Here is a 14,283-nt window from a genome sequence, read left to right as displayed (position 1 = left end):
TGTCGATTGGTGGGATGATCCCTGACCCTGTGGGCGTACATCAAAGAAAACGAGCAAGAAAAGAGGGTAGCATCATTACATTACTAATACATATAATCCCCTTAATGCAAAGAGGGTCAGTGCTTGATATAGGTCACACAGAGAAGTGACAAGAATAATTTAGCAGAAGACACTTTACCAGATTTAACATCTTCCTTTGTTTTGTCCACGAACACATCACTCAGATTAAAGCAGGGCATAATTCGACAACTTGTACAGTCCACGGAGACAACAACCTTTTTATGAAGACACAAATAACTGTCACAGAGGCTAAACAAGTGATAGAAAAAATGCTGCACTCGGAAGATGAATAAAACCTATATGCTCCCAGGAGAGTGCCACTTGACAGAATTAGTTCACTGCTTGTTCAATATCTAACATATTGTTGCATCTCTTTTTGCAGGGGAGTTGATGAAACAAGCAGAAAGAGGTGAGCTAAAGGAGCTCTCCCAAGTGCAGCAGAGGTATAGTTTCACAAGTTTGATCTACCCTGAGTGATGCTTAACTCCTCTCAAAGCCCATATTTTACCACTGCACTTAAACCCCAGCTGGATTTTCCGCTCAAGAAGAAGTCTCAGAATAAGTCAGGTGCCTCCCTCAGGGTGGGGATGGAACGGAGGAAAAAAAGACACAGGGTGAAGCAGGGAAAAAGAAGGAGGAGGAGGAGGATGTGGGTTTGTGTCCATCACATGCTTGTGTCTGCATTCTTGTTTGCTGGGGCAGAGTCTCCCAATTTCACCCTCTTAATCAACCCTCCCTGTACAGACAGGAGCCCAGGAGGCTTACTCGGTACGTCACACAGACAGGGTGTCAGGAGAAGCTGCAACTGGAACACGGATTACATGAATAATGAGCCGAAGCCTACAAGGATGACTAGGAACTAAGATCAGGGTCCCGAGTCGATAATGAACAGACAATTCTGATAGGAGACGCAGGCTTTATCTTTCAGGAGAGCCTGCAGAAGCCCGGCAGAGGGAGCAGGCTATCACTCGCTTTGGGCTTGTGTCCGTTCTGGTTGTTCTGTGTCTCTAAACAAAACCACTTGTGCTGAAGTGGAGTCAGCACTGTTATGCAGATGAGGTGGTGCAGAGTAATTTTGGTTCTCATTTTGGCATTAAATTGTGTTTCTATGTTTCATCTCATCCCAAGACATTTTTGTGGCTTCAGCTGGTGCGCAAACAGAAATTACAAAACCCCCTTTCATGTTTTTTTTTTTTTTTTGCTTTCCTTCTTTCATTCTGACATAAGTTTTTCATCTGGTGTACAGTTTTAATGTAATTAAAAGCAGAGACCACGCTGCTTTAGATTAATGGATGATACATATCGGAAATGTCTCCAGGTCAGATCCTCGGCTCTGGAGAACAAAGTTCATCGTGCTGTTGCCCTTTCTCCATATCTCTTACTCTGCATCTGCACTGTACTCCAGGCCAAAGGATATTTAAAAATTCATTGGTCAGAGTCATTTCAGGTTGCACTCAATTTTTTCACCTACTCTTTGGAAAATAGAGTTGATATAAGCAAACTAGTACATGTGCATGCTTCACAAATTACAATCTGCAAGACAAGGGTCACATGCTGAGCTAGTTACACCAAGAGCCCAAGAGCAAGCCTTTCCCTGCTAACACTGCTCTGTACACGCTATGACAGTGTTAGATCCTGACTAACACGTAAAGCTACTGCTTTAAAAATGGTTTTTGAATATATATATATATATATATATATATATATATATATATATATATATATATATATATATATATATATATATATATATATATATATATATATATATATATATATTTACAGGGTATATGCTGAAATCCTGAGGTTAAATTAAATATCTTTTTAAGACTTTTTAAAAAACCTTTCAAAAAGTCTTAAGACCTTATGGTGACTTTAAGTTGTTTTAGCAACCAATCAGGTGTAGTTTGCATTCTAACATAAATTAGAAAAGCTAAGAAGGAATAAAGCTTGAAAGAATAAATGAAACTAAAAGCAGGTTAATTGACATTCCCATTCCCCAAAAAAGTAACAGCAGTTATTCAATGGCCAACTTAAAGAAAAAGAATTAAGAATTTTATTTCATCATTGTCAAAATTTAGGACATGTGCTTAAGATTGTGTTATTTGCTTTCTATCAGTGCTACATACGGACGGCTACTAAACTACTGTACAAACTGAGTTTGTCGTCACATTAGCCTAAAGATATGTTGGGCTGCTAGCGCTACGTACAGCCCGGGCCTCACAAAATTACAACTTTAGTTGTTGTCACGTCTCAAACAACAGCGCTACAAAACTGTATAGATAAATACCTCATCTCATCGCGTTGTATCCAGTAAAAAGGTGATTTGAGCAAAGAAAATTTGTTCCAAAACAACTGAGATCGAGGGAAGCTGGGGGAAGCTTTCTCTAAATTGTAAGAATCCAAGATCCCAGGTCTGAAAAATTTTCTCAGGAGGCTTGAGAAAGTCATGATCTAGAGATGAATATTTTGAGATGCTAAAGCTTTTTCTAGATCCTCATGCTGGTCTGTAATGAGGGTGACGAGCAGAATGATTGTCCAATCACCAGGTGGGGTTATTTTTGAAGGTTCAGACCCCTTAAAAACCTTTTCCAATCAGATGGACTGTTTCTGTGGAGGATATATGGAACCGTCTGTTGTGTCAGGTTAGTTTGTAACAGTCGCAAGGAGGAAAATAAATATTCATGGATACGTTTGGAGTCTTGAATACCAATAAAATTTAATACCTTATAACATTAGGATTAAGACTTTTTAATACTTTTTAAGGACCTTAATTTTCCCACAGCTGATTTATCAACTTTTAATACTTTTTAAGACCCCGCGGACACCCTGTTATATGTATGTGTAGAAACGAATTCACTTTTTTTCTGGGTAATGCCCGGTTTGTTGCAGTTGTAGGGAGTATCATTTCATGTTGAATAAATCCGTGCCAAATTTCTGTTACCTGGGAGTGCATCAGGTACAGAGGAAAAAAAAAAACAAGACTGAGGCAGTGCAGCTTGTTCAAGTCACAGTGCTTTGGCTTCCTGCGTGAGACACACACGACCACATTCTCACGCTATGCCCTGGTGACAGACAGTGACAGGCTGGAGTTTGTGGGGATAAGTTTGGGAGAGGAAGAGGGAGGTGGGGAAGGGGTTTGTTTTATGTGGTACGTCCAACTAAATAAATGAAGAACTGTTTTAAATAGATAATGTTAAAATTAAAAGCCACAGACCTGTTTTCTTTCATTTTTCTTTTTACAGAAACAGTGAAGTACCACTGAAGAGAACATTTAACATAACTGTGTGATGATTCAAGCAACCGAATGAGTTTGAATGTGCACCGACTGCCTTTAACAGACATATTTAAGCAGGAACAGATAATTGAAAATGATGCTTTAGCAGAACGCTGAAAGAGAAAACACATGTGTTTCAGGGTCATGCTTAAATGTGGTTTTCAAAATCTGATTATGTTTGTATGAATATTCATCGTGATTATGACTAGCTTAGGGTGGAAAAATCTATTGTTCCTTTCAAATTTCCTCTTGATATGTGGATTTTATCCATTAATTGATCGACTGATTGTATTTCCTAAAAAAGAATTTTCACATCATCATTCAGACTTTTACTTTACCCCCCTCTTCAAAAGAATCAAAGTCGTAATCGATGCAAAAAATTAGCCCACAGATGCTTTTTGGCTTTCTTCATCAAGCATGTGACCCTTGCTTTGCAGGTCATCCCCTCTCCCATACTGCCAGCACACAGCGTATGCCTGCTTCACATGGGAATGTACATAGCTGGTAACAAGAGAAACCTTTGAGGGGTTTTTATGCAGCTCTGTTTGAAATCTCACAGAGAGTTACCAGGAAAGTCTGAGGGAAAAATAAGAAAGGAAACACATTCAGACACATTCTTTGGCAATAACCCCCCACTATCTCGGAACACTGACCACTTTGATTGGCTTGAGCGCAATGACCTTGCCCCATTCCCTTCCACCAACATTCTGGTCAATGCGAGCAGAAAACAGCAGCACTGATAAGAAACACACAGATGGGGAGATCTTGATGACAGACAGTTTCCTGCCCTTCATCCTCGAAGAGGCCATTGTGCCCTGCACACTCAATGGGAATACTTGCTACAAGAGGGGGTCAATACCGATAGCGTAAGGCAAACAAAACCCTCCTTTGTGCTTTGCAGTTCTCTGACTTCTTCTTGCTGCGTTCTTATTCAATTTCCTGCACGGCAGGAGAGGGCTTCCTTATCTTTGACTGTTTATACCTGCAAATCAGCTGGTGGCCTTTTGTTTGCAGGTGACCCACCCTGAGGTGACATTTAATTCCTGGACAAAAAATGTGTGGTCATGCTCTATGGCACAGCCTCTCAGCCTGAGGAGATTACTAATACAGTGAAAGCAACAGAGCTGCATTCATGGCCTGTGGTGAGAGCTGGCAGACGGCGAGGGAGAGGGAGAGATCCAACACACTTTATTACACTGATTTGAATCATACATGACCAGGAGCTATGCAAAAGGAAGTCAAATGGGCAAGAAACCATTGGTTGCTGAACCAAAGTGGAACCAGATCTCTTTTATATTCACACATCCCTCTTTCTGTCTTCTGCTTTGTCTACAAACGAATACGTCAGAAAACATGAGCACACACTTGGGTCACACAAAGCCCACCTACAGTATTCATCATCATTTCTTTTATTGATCGCCATTTTTCTCCTACTGTCGCCACGACTTTGAACAACCACATCTACTCTGTAAATCATAATCAGCAGGAACCGGAACGAAAAAACCTGAGCTGTAATGACATTTCTGAGACAAATGCACCATTTTTTTAAACAACTTTCACACCTCGTAACTACGATTGTAGCCTCTCACTGTTGTTCTTTTTCTTTCTGAACAGCTAGAGGCTCTATGTGCTAATGGCCTTTGAGAACATGATGTGTCTCCAAAAACAAGTTCCCTTTACAAATTAATGCTTATCTCACTGAAAAGAGCAGCTAGGTTGTCTAAGGAAAAAAAAACGAAAATGCACTGCCGCAGGTATTTAATCAGAGCAACAATCTGCTTTGATTACCTCAGCACAAAGTCCCTTTGCTGCTAAATGTTACATGCACTCTTTTGCTTTTTGCATATTTGTTTAGCTCTCTGGCTTTTTCGTTTTCAATTGAAATTACAAATGATATGCCTCCAAGCTATTAGAAGTATTTGGGAAACATTGAACCTCAGTAATAATCCAATAGGTTCTAGCTACCTCGAAAAATACTTTTGTTTTTGTACCAGACCTGATTTATAGTGTTGGCAAAAACTGCTACACCCTTACAAAAAAGGTCTAACTCTGCGGCTTTCTATAGTGTGATCTCGACTTTATTTGAAACCCTCCTGCTTCCTCTCATGATTAAATGCATTACTTTGTTATGACAGCTGAACCCTCCCTGTTATGCAGCGACTTACACCAAGCAAATCCAGAAGTTTAGATTCTGGGGCAGACTGCTTTGTAGTCGTAAGCCGGAGTCATCTATTATTTGAATTAGTCTGCCTGGAGAAAAAAAAGAAAACAAGTGTGGACAGCAATTAAGAAAGGAAAGAGTGAGCGAGGCATCTGGTCCAATGTTTATACAACGTGTTACCATAAGGGGTGTGAATTGAGCTGCTCCAAAATGCTGCGAGTAAGTGTGATTTAAGACTTGCTTAACAAATGAAATCAAACTGTCAGAAGACTGTAGTTCCTTGCCTGCTAAATTAACGGTTTTTCATCAGCCGGCTATATAACAGAAACTTTTACAATCAGGTCTAAACACACAGTAAAGCACAAGTATCGCTCTTAAAGGGAAAAGAGGTTTGCTCTCAAATTCCCAGATTGGACGGTAACATTTTTCGCTGCTGTTGCTTCACCCAAAGCGCTCTCAGGAAATCGCTGTTGCAATAAATCTAGGATGACCCTATCGAGGGTGATATTGCATTTCATTTCCTCTGAGTGAAATACTGATCCTGGAGACACATGTGACTTTGGCTCATTTCAATTTCATGTTCTCCTATGATTCCAAACTTTCCAGGTCCCTGGTTAATATTAAAACAGCATCTTGTTACGCAATGAGAAATATATCCGTGTACTGTGCAGACAGTGAAAACTGTTTTCTGCAGGGATTCTGGTAAAATGCTGACCAAACTGCATTAGAGATTTGGAAGAAAAAAAACATTTATCAGCCTCTGTGTGGCTCCTGATCTGCAAGAAAGTCCATTCAATCCAGATGATGAACCCCTGATTTATTCCTTGAAACACTTCCAGTTTGGCAGTATTTCCATGCAAGACTGATATATCAGATTTTTCCCCTTCCTGTGTGCTTGTTCTCACCACACAGATTGACCAGTCATCTGTGAATCTCCCATGGTTTGGCTGATAATTCATGATCGCCCTGCCATGGACCCGCAGCATTCAATATGAATTATAAAATGGCAAGCCAAGCATATCAATGGATGACAGACTGGATGTGTATGGCCCGGGGCCAGAGAGGAGTTAGAGCACAATGGCTTCCCCCATTCAGCAGACCCCAGGACTGGAAATACCAGTGTGGCACAAGGGAGGGTCTTCCGTCAGCACAATGTATGGCACTGCTTGAGACAAATGTTGTGCTGAGACGTATTGTTAACCTTTACAACCTTTTGGGGAGAAACACAAGCATGCTGGTATGTTCAACCGGGGACTATTTCCAAATCAAAAAGAATCTCCCTTTGAGAGAAATGTTCAGTGAGTGTTAACCAGAGTGAGTCCAGACCACCAGATAAAAGGAGCAGAAAGAGCGAAAGAGAACCATTTCTCTAAATCTCCTACATCTATGGCTCTTGTGCACCTACTGAGTTGATTATTGAAAATTCTGAATACAGTTTTCTCTCCCTCTGTCCGTGCTAGAGCAGCAGGACCTAAACAAACACTGTCTCTTCTCTCTCTTTCTGTAGATACGACCCAGCTCTCAAACACAAACCTCTTAATCTTCTACATTTCCCCTTTGTGCAGTATTTGTATATGATGGATATGTAGGCTGAGGCTCCTGCCCTCGTTTTCACATTTAGGCACAACAGCTAACTCAAAGTGTTGACACTGCGACTGCACTGCATAATCCCCTCCTAAATCTGGCTTTCTTCACTTTAAAGAGTCAGATAACAGCTCTCATTCAGTCGCAGCAGGTATGTGCATGAGCACTTGCTCCACCTTTGTGGCTGCTCCCTTTGAATCTGGTCGTTCTCTTTCTAATGTGCAGACTGGGCGGTCTCAAACATCTAAAACAAATCTGATACCTGCATGACCTAGTTTTTTTCGAGCAGGAGCATTGCTTTATGGATCTGTTATATAATCGTAATGATGCAGTGAAAAACAGCATATGATAAGAATGAGAAATGACTCATCCAGAGATAACTTTTTTCTGTGTTATTAAAAAAAATAGTAAAGACAAAATTTAAAAGTTATTGTTCTTGTGATTTTTGATTCCAATTGTAAATCTGTATTTAAATCTTAATGCATTAGTTCTTATCAGTGAGGAAGTTGTTCATCTGACGCGCATTTGCAGTGGTGTCAAACCATGGTCATGTGGTACCAACTATTTGCGAGGGGGTCTTACTCGACGTTAAGATTTTTTTTTTCCTTGAGTATTGGCTGCAAGTTTTGGCAGCCTTTGCGACTGGTATTGGCCCAACACTTGATACCGATACTTGCCCATCCCTCATTAATAGTTTTGAGTATCTAGGGTCGACATCAAGAAATATTGTATCAAAAACCTAAAATTTTCTTTTCATAAAAGTATGCCAAAATTGTTAGCACACGCTTGCATTGGCAGCGACAAAGAAATAATATCATCCATTTGAGTTTCAAACAATTAAAATCAGTGACTTTAAGTCCAGTATTCACTCTCTTTTAGCTCTGTTTTAGGTCTTGACCAACTTCTGTGAGACTATAGTGCAAAATTGCCAAAGTCTTCTTTATCCTCAGCAGCTAGTTTTTTCATTAAACTCAGATGCAGCCAACCACAGTTTTAATGTTAAGAAATCAGTTAAGTCCAAGTAGATAAAACAATGGGCTAGATTTCATAATAAGTCTCTCTTCCTGCAGATTCAGGTAATAATCCTCTGTAGTGACCGCTAGCAGCTGCTGCACTGTCTTTTTATGCATTCCATTTAAAAATGCTCCCACACTTGCTCATTCTTCTGACTGGATGAGAAAGTCAATACCAGATGAGAGAGAAATCACTGTCTTTTCAGCTTTGTCAATGAGCATTTCAAAGTGTGAGGAATGTTTTGAATGAAAACCATAACCTGATTATACTCTCTCCTGGTGAGAGACAGGAGGTAATTATCAAGTGCAGTTTTTGTTGCTGGTACTCGGATGGAAACATAGATCATAAGTGCTGGGACGCAGGCCCTCAGGGCTGGATGGGCTGAAGGTGAGTGGCATGTGGATAGAATCAGATATTGTTTTCAGAGGGACATACACACACACACAGACATGCACACACACATTCCTTTATTGATGGATGGGCAAATATGCATTCTTAGGCCTGAGAGCACTCACATCAAGTGAAACCCAAAACCTGAACTTTCTGCATACCGAAGCAGTATTCCTCTTTAAGATATTCAACGGGACTATTCAACTCAATTCCAAAGTGGGGCCAAATCACAGGGGCTGTGTTTCAAAATGCCCCTGTAAGACTCTTCCATATTATCTAAGAATGCTAATCTACAAAAAAATGCATTGCTGCTTGAAACACTGCTGGGACAGCTGGCTCTATATCACCCTGTCTTTGTTAATAAAGTTTCCCCCGCAACCAAACCTGCAGGAAAATCTGCCACAGAACAACCAACGAGAGACAGAAAAATGGCAAAATCCAGATTGAAAAGGAAGCCTCCAAAATTATGTGCTTCACCATCTATCTGTAATCAACGCTTGGCACACAAGCATATGATTTTGGGTCGCTTTCTTCCCAAAACAATGGAACTGGAAGGGGGAAAATGTAATGACGATCATTAAGCAGACATACCAACATCAGTGGTTTTGACGGGTATGTAACAGACGAGAGTATTTTCTGACAATACTTGTAATTACAGCCAAATGTACCAATCAAAAGTGGGAGAAGGAACCCAAAAAAGAGCCTTTGGGGTGTCAGAGCAGATAATTAGAAACACTGGCATATTCTTTCTGAGTTCCCGAGTCTGGCACTGAATAAACTGCCCTGCTTTTGAAGATTTCAGGTGTACCATCTGCACAAAACAATCTGACTTTGGCGCAAATAAAAATTTAATCTGTTCTCCACTGCTCCTCACGGTACACCCAAACAATCTGTTACAAAGCTCACTGTGCAGAAAAGGTGCAGCTGAAACCTTTAGAGGGAGGTCTCTGACACGCCATGTTTTTTGTGCTGTCATTGAAGGGAAGAAACGTGTCAGTGAACGTGTCCCTGGGTTGCCAGGAATATTCAAAGTGTTTGAAACACCTTTTTGAAACTCCAAGGGTAAAACCACTGAAGAGGAACTATTAGCACTCACTAAAGAATGTGTGCTAATAAAATTCAACGCATTCATAAGCTGAATAGTAAGTGGCTTCTTGAAAGGTTGTCCAGAATCACATTAGCACTGCTCACAGCCACATAACGCCATGGTAACTCACCTTCTGAGCAGTGAAAGCAGAAAAGAAGGAGCAGGAGGCAGCGAAACACTGGACACCTCCACAGTGCAGAAGCCATTGTGCGCTGTATGCAAACTATCCAGGAGCCTGGTTGCTAATTATAGTGGTTCAGTGTGTTGCAGTTGGAGATTGGAAAGCTGGAGTGATGTCAACGATCTGTTGTCCTCAGAGGAGCATCACCAGTCATCTTCTCATCTGAAAGAAAGAAAGGACACAGCATAAAAATGGAGGAAATAAACAGTCAGTGTTGGCGTTATTGTAGACTTTCTTATTTTATTCAGTCTGTATATGAAGTTAATCTCAGTGACACCAGTGCACCTACAATCAACCTCTGATATTGCCTAAAATGTAGGAGCTGATACCTTAGTGCAAAGAGGAACTGAGTTGCTTTATCCTAAGCTAACAATAATTCTGCGCTACTAGCTTAAAGTTAAATGCCAGCAAAGCAAGCTAAATGTCAACAACCAGGTTTTCCCTTTAAGGTGTAATTTGTGTTTCACTTGAAGTCACTCAAACAGGTAAAAACACAAAACAACAGTGGTTTAAGGTTTAAAAATGAAGGTCTTCAGCAGAGGCTGTTAGCTAAACTTCAGCTAACGTTAGCTTTCCTATGTGTAAACCATGGATTAAAGTTAAAACATTGTTCTGAGCTGGGTTATTCAACATCAAAGACATCACATCTATATACTTAAATTCATATGTACTTAAAATCAAATTTTTAACATTCTTTTAGCCGTTAAGATCTGTGATTTTGAAGGTTCAACAACATAACGCTCAGAGCCATAGAGCAGAATTAAAAGCCTGGATTCAAGATTTTTCATTGAGGATTCAAAAACATTCAGGTCGACTGAGCTAGAAGCTTTCTTTTCCAACTTAGTTTAGACTTTTACACCAATGACTTGACCAAATGTCGAGTGAAAGAAGGTTGTAAATTCCATCCCTGACGGTTAAAAGGGAGGGATTTTACCCAGAAAGGCTTTTTAGATACAGATCAATGATCGAAAGCCACAGCTTGTGATAAACCTCAGAGCCCCATGATATACCCTGTCCAGGCTGTGAAGACTCTGAGCAGAGGTTTTCATGTTCAACACCTCACCATAATCAAAGATAGGTAACCTGGAAAGTAGGAATCTTTCAGGATCAGAATAAGAAAAGTTGGTGAATTTCTCTGACTAAAAAGGTAAACTCTGAAATAAAAAAGAAAAGGAATCACTGGATATGAAAAAAACCTCTTTGATTGAGTAAAAAAAACATTATTCAAGAATCCATGTTCACTGAAATACAAAGTCTGTTGTCAAATGTTTATGAGGGCAGCGACATGAACAACAAAGCAGGTAGCGTTCCTGCTGCAGTTATCCAGCACCCACTGGGGTGTTACAACCGAATGTTTACACTAACTCATTCTCCCACTCTTCCCTCTTCCACCTTCCCCATTTACTCCAGGATCCCCGCGGGAGGGAGTGCTTGTCGCTACGGCAACACGTTCACATAGGACGCCATTAGAGACACAGCTGCTTTGTGAGAGCTACTTTTGTCTCCTTCCTTATCAAGGAAGACAGTTCTTTGTCTACCAAAAGCAGAGAAAGGTTAGAGCCCGAGACGGGCTAACACACCAGACAGATAAGCAGCTTACCAAAGTCAAACACCGAGGAGGGATGTGTTGTGTCATATGTGAAATGCCACACACACACACACACACACACACACACACACACACACACACACACACACACACAATCAGACTCGCAATCACACACAGACTTACATATGCATGCCTGCACAGATGTATAGCTTTGGACATGCATGCTCCACATGTGCACACAGCACTCATCTTGAAGGCTATCTTATTTATTCCCATGTGGTTGTCATCCAGAATCTACCCCCACACACACACACAAACACACACACACGCCCACACATGCATCAACATCAATAACAGGATCGGCCACTTGGTAGCCGTCGCTATGCAGAGGAGAGTGAATGTTTCCTGTGTGTGTCTCCTCCAGAGTCACCCGTCAAACACCCTGATTATTTTATAATGAAGCTAAATTTGAGCAGCAGAGCAGTCAGCTCTGATCGCTCTCTTGGCTTGCTAATGCGCTCGGATATTTTTGGCATCATGAAAACCCACAAAGCATGGGGAGCTCTGACATTAGCATACTGTGTAATAATATAACCATTGGATTCATTCTATAACATGACAAATGCCTGGTCTGGGAGTAATAGCTGAATAGAATAAAAACAACTGCAACTGCACCTAGCCTGAGGCAAGCTGAGAGAGTTTATTTTCATTTGAGGTCACCCTGGCCAATCCAAGGAAACACACATTCAGCTAACTTGTAATTTATCAGTTAAACTTGGGTGGTTTTTATAGGAATTGTGGTTTTATTGTCTCCCAGTTGTTTATCTGCCAGTGGCGCCGAACCAGATCAGATAAGGCAAAATTGGAGGGTAGAAGCTCTCCTGCTCGGGAAGTCTCACACCATGTCTACTGAAGCTGCTCACGCTCTCAAGTCTTTAACAGGACTGCCACCAGTTCAATATCAGGCAGAACACCAAATCTCCAGAGATGCACGTGACCTCTTCCTCAGCCATTTATCTTCTGCAAATATGAGGCCTGGGGCCACGGGGTAACCATAATGGTGGCTGACAGGAGGAGATTGGAAACTGTTGGGGGGATATCCCCTTGCCCTTCTGGCCTGCTGAGCCCGCTGAGCCACTCCGCCACTCCAGACACCAGGGGGCGAGAGCCTGCCAGGCCCTTGCCGAAGCAGACTTGACTTCACCACCCCGGGGTTCTTTCTCCTGATCAGCCATCGCTCCTGCTGGGTAACATGTCCCCCTTTCTCTCTTAAGCCTGTGCACAACAGAGCCAGGCTCATCTTCCTAAAAAACAGTTTTGTTTGGTGGGATTTCTGCACTGAATCGGTCCGGACTTGAGATAAAAGGATTAGGCGACTAAGATTAAGATGCTTTACACAAGTTCTGACAGACGTATCATAATTTCACATCAGGGGACAGAGGGAGGAGGGGGGATGATGGTCGTGGGGGGCTAAGATGTTCTCAAGCAGAAAATGATTTTAAGAGTTAAGCGAAGCATCGTTAACCCCTCAGAGATGGTGCAGAGGAATTATCTACACCAACCCCCCTTCCACTCTGAAGCCTGGGAATCGAGGTTACTTGTTTCTCAGCCAGCGATTTACGCATAATGATCATCATGTTCCACCGAGACATATATATAAAAAAGGTACACAGTTATGACTAACTGTCACCACCTACACTACATCCAATGAGCTCAAACACATTACATACACCAGAAGACCACTTACTGAATACAAGTTATTCATTTTCATCTGCGCCTTCAGCTCTTCTTCCTAAAAAATACAGCCGTACACATTCCCTGGGGTTCCTTTCTCTATTAACAGTATATCTTTCTGGAAACGAGACAAAAAAATGAAGAATGATATACAAACATTCACGACATCTGTTTTTCTTTTGTCTCCTATACATACACAGTGGAAACCCGAGGAGAGAAATCTATCATCAGTTAAGATAATGGAGAAAATCACAGTCCACAGCCAATTTTTCACATCAGCCTGATAGAAATAATAAGCAAGCATTTAAAAGAGGACGGCGGGCAATTAAAACATAATTAAAATAAATGGAGAGAAGGAGACAGCCCACATGTCTTCACATGAAATACACGGTTGTGTGCAACAGCCGGCCAAGTGAATGTGAGTCTCCTTTGACAAAGCTTGTGTCTGCCTCACTCAAGCTGGAGAGGCGTCCAGTGAAAGAGAGCGCGAGGAGAAGGGGGAGTTTGGGAGTTTCTAAGCCAGGAGGGACTAAATGGATGGGAGAGGGAGAGCAGAGGAGGAGAAGAATGGAAGGGGGAGAAAGGAAGGGGCGGTAGGGTCACAGAGGAGGATTGACAGCCTGTGAGTATGGCCTGACCTCCTGGGTTCGCCTCCAAGTTTTCTCCACCAGCTTAGAGAAGACAAAAATAAAGCCCAGGAATGTTAATTTATTTTCAATTGTCAATGCCGAGAGTAGAGATAAAGAGCGCATACATACATATCAACTAAGACTGGAACAAAACTAATGCGCAAGTCCAAGTGTAAGCTGAAAACCTACAAGTGAAATAGAGATGTGGCTCTGTGGAGCTGGATCCCTCCTGCACAATGACTCTTCCTCCACTCTGTGAATAAGTACTAATTTGGAGAACTTCTGCCCCGCCCCTCAGCTCTACATTCAACAGACAGAAGACACACATGTGAGAGGGGAATTTCAAACATCACAAAATGGTTGATGGGTTAGAAGTAGGAGACGAGAACCACAGGAACTAAGAAAACACAGCCTCCAGACACTTTTTATTTCAGTCCTCGGTGCGCCCTGATGTTCCCAAGAAACTCTTTTGTCATGACAGTCCTGTCAGGGCTGCGCTCGCAACCCCTGCAGGGACATGATGTCATTTCCTTGGCTCCACCGGTGATGTAGAGACGCTGCCATCAACTGCCATAAACTGAGATGAGCCAACGTCGGGTGAAGTCTGCAGAGAGTTT

The 14,283-nt window shown here is 41.6% G+C and overlaps 1 protein-coding gene across 15 annotated transcripts in view; it reads right to left on the bottom strand.

The window, feature by feature from the left end:
- adgrl2b.1 (adhesion G protein-coupled receptor L2b, tandem duplicate 1) overlaps nucleotides 1-14,283 on the bottom strand; it is a 148,269-nt gene that overhangs the window by 60,481 nt on the left and 73,505 nt on the right. For all 15 annotated transcript variants that reach the window (XM_074688028.1, XM_074688029.1, XM_074688038.1 and 12 more), the window contains one exon: nucleotides 9,704-9,916. In XM_074688028.1, coding sequence (XP_074544129.1) covers nucleotides 9,704-9,779 — 76 coding nt within the window. In that variant the 5' untranslated portion in view covers nucleotides 9,780-9,916. The remainder of the gene's footprint in view (nucleotides 1-9,703; nucleotides 9,917-14,283) is intronic.

The sequence above is a fragment of the Halichoeres trimaculatus genome, unplaced genomic scaffold, assembly GCF_033239565.1.
Source record: "Halichoeres trimaculatus isolate MK-OKI-2021-1 unplaced genomic scaffold, fHalTri1.1 fHalTri1_scaffold_15, whole genome shotgun sequence".
NCBI classification, from domain to species: domain Eukaryota; kingdom Metazoa; phylum Chordata; class Actinopteri; order Labriformes; family Labridae; genus Halichoeres; species Halichoeres trimaculatus.
This window is presented reverse-complemented; position numbering and strand designations above follow the sequence as displayed.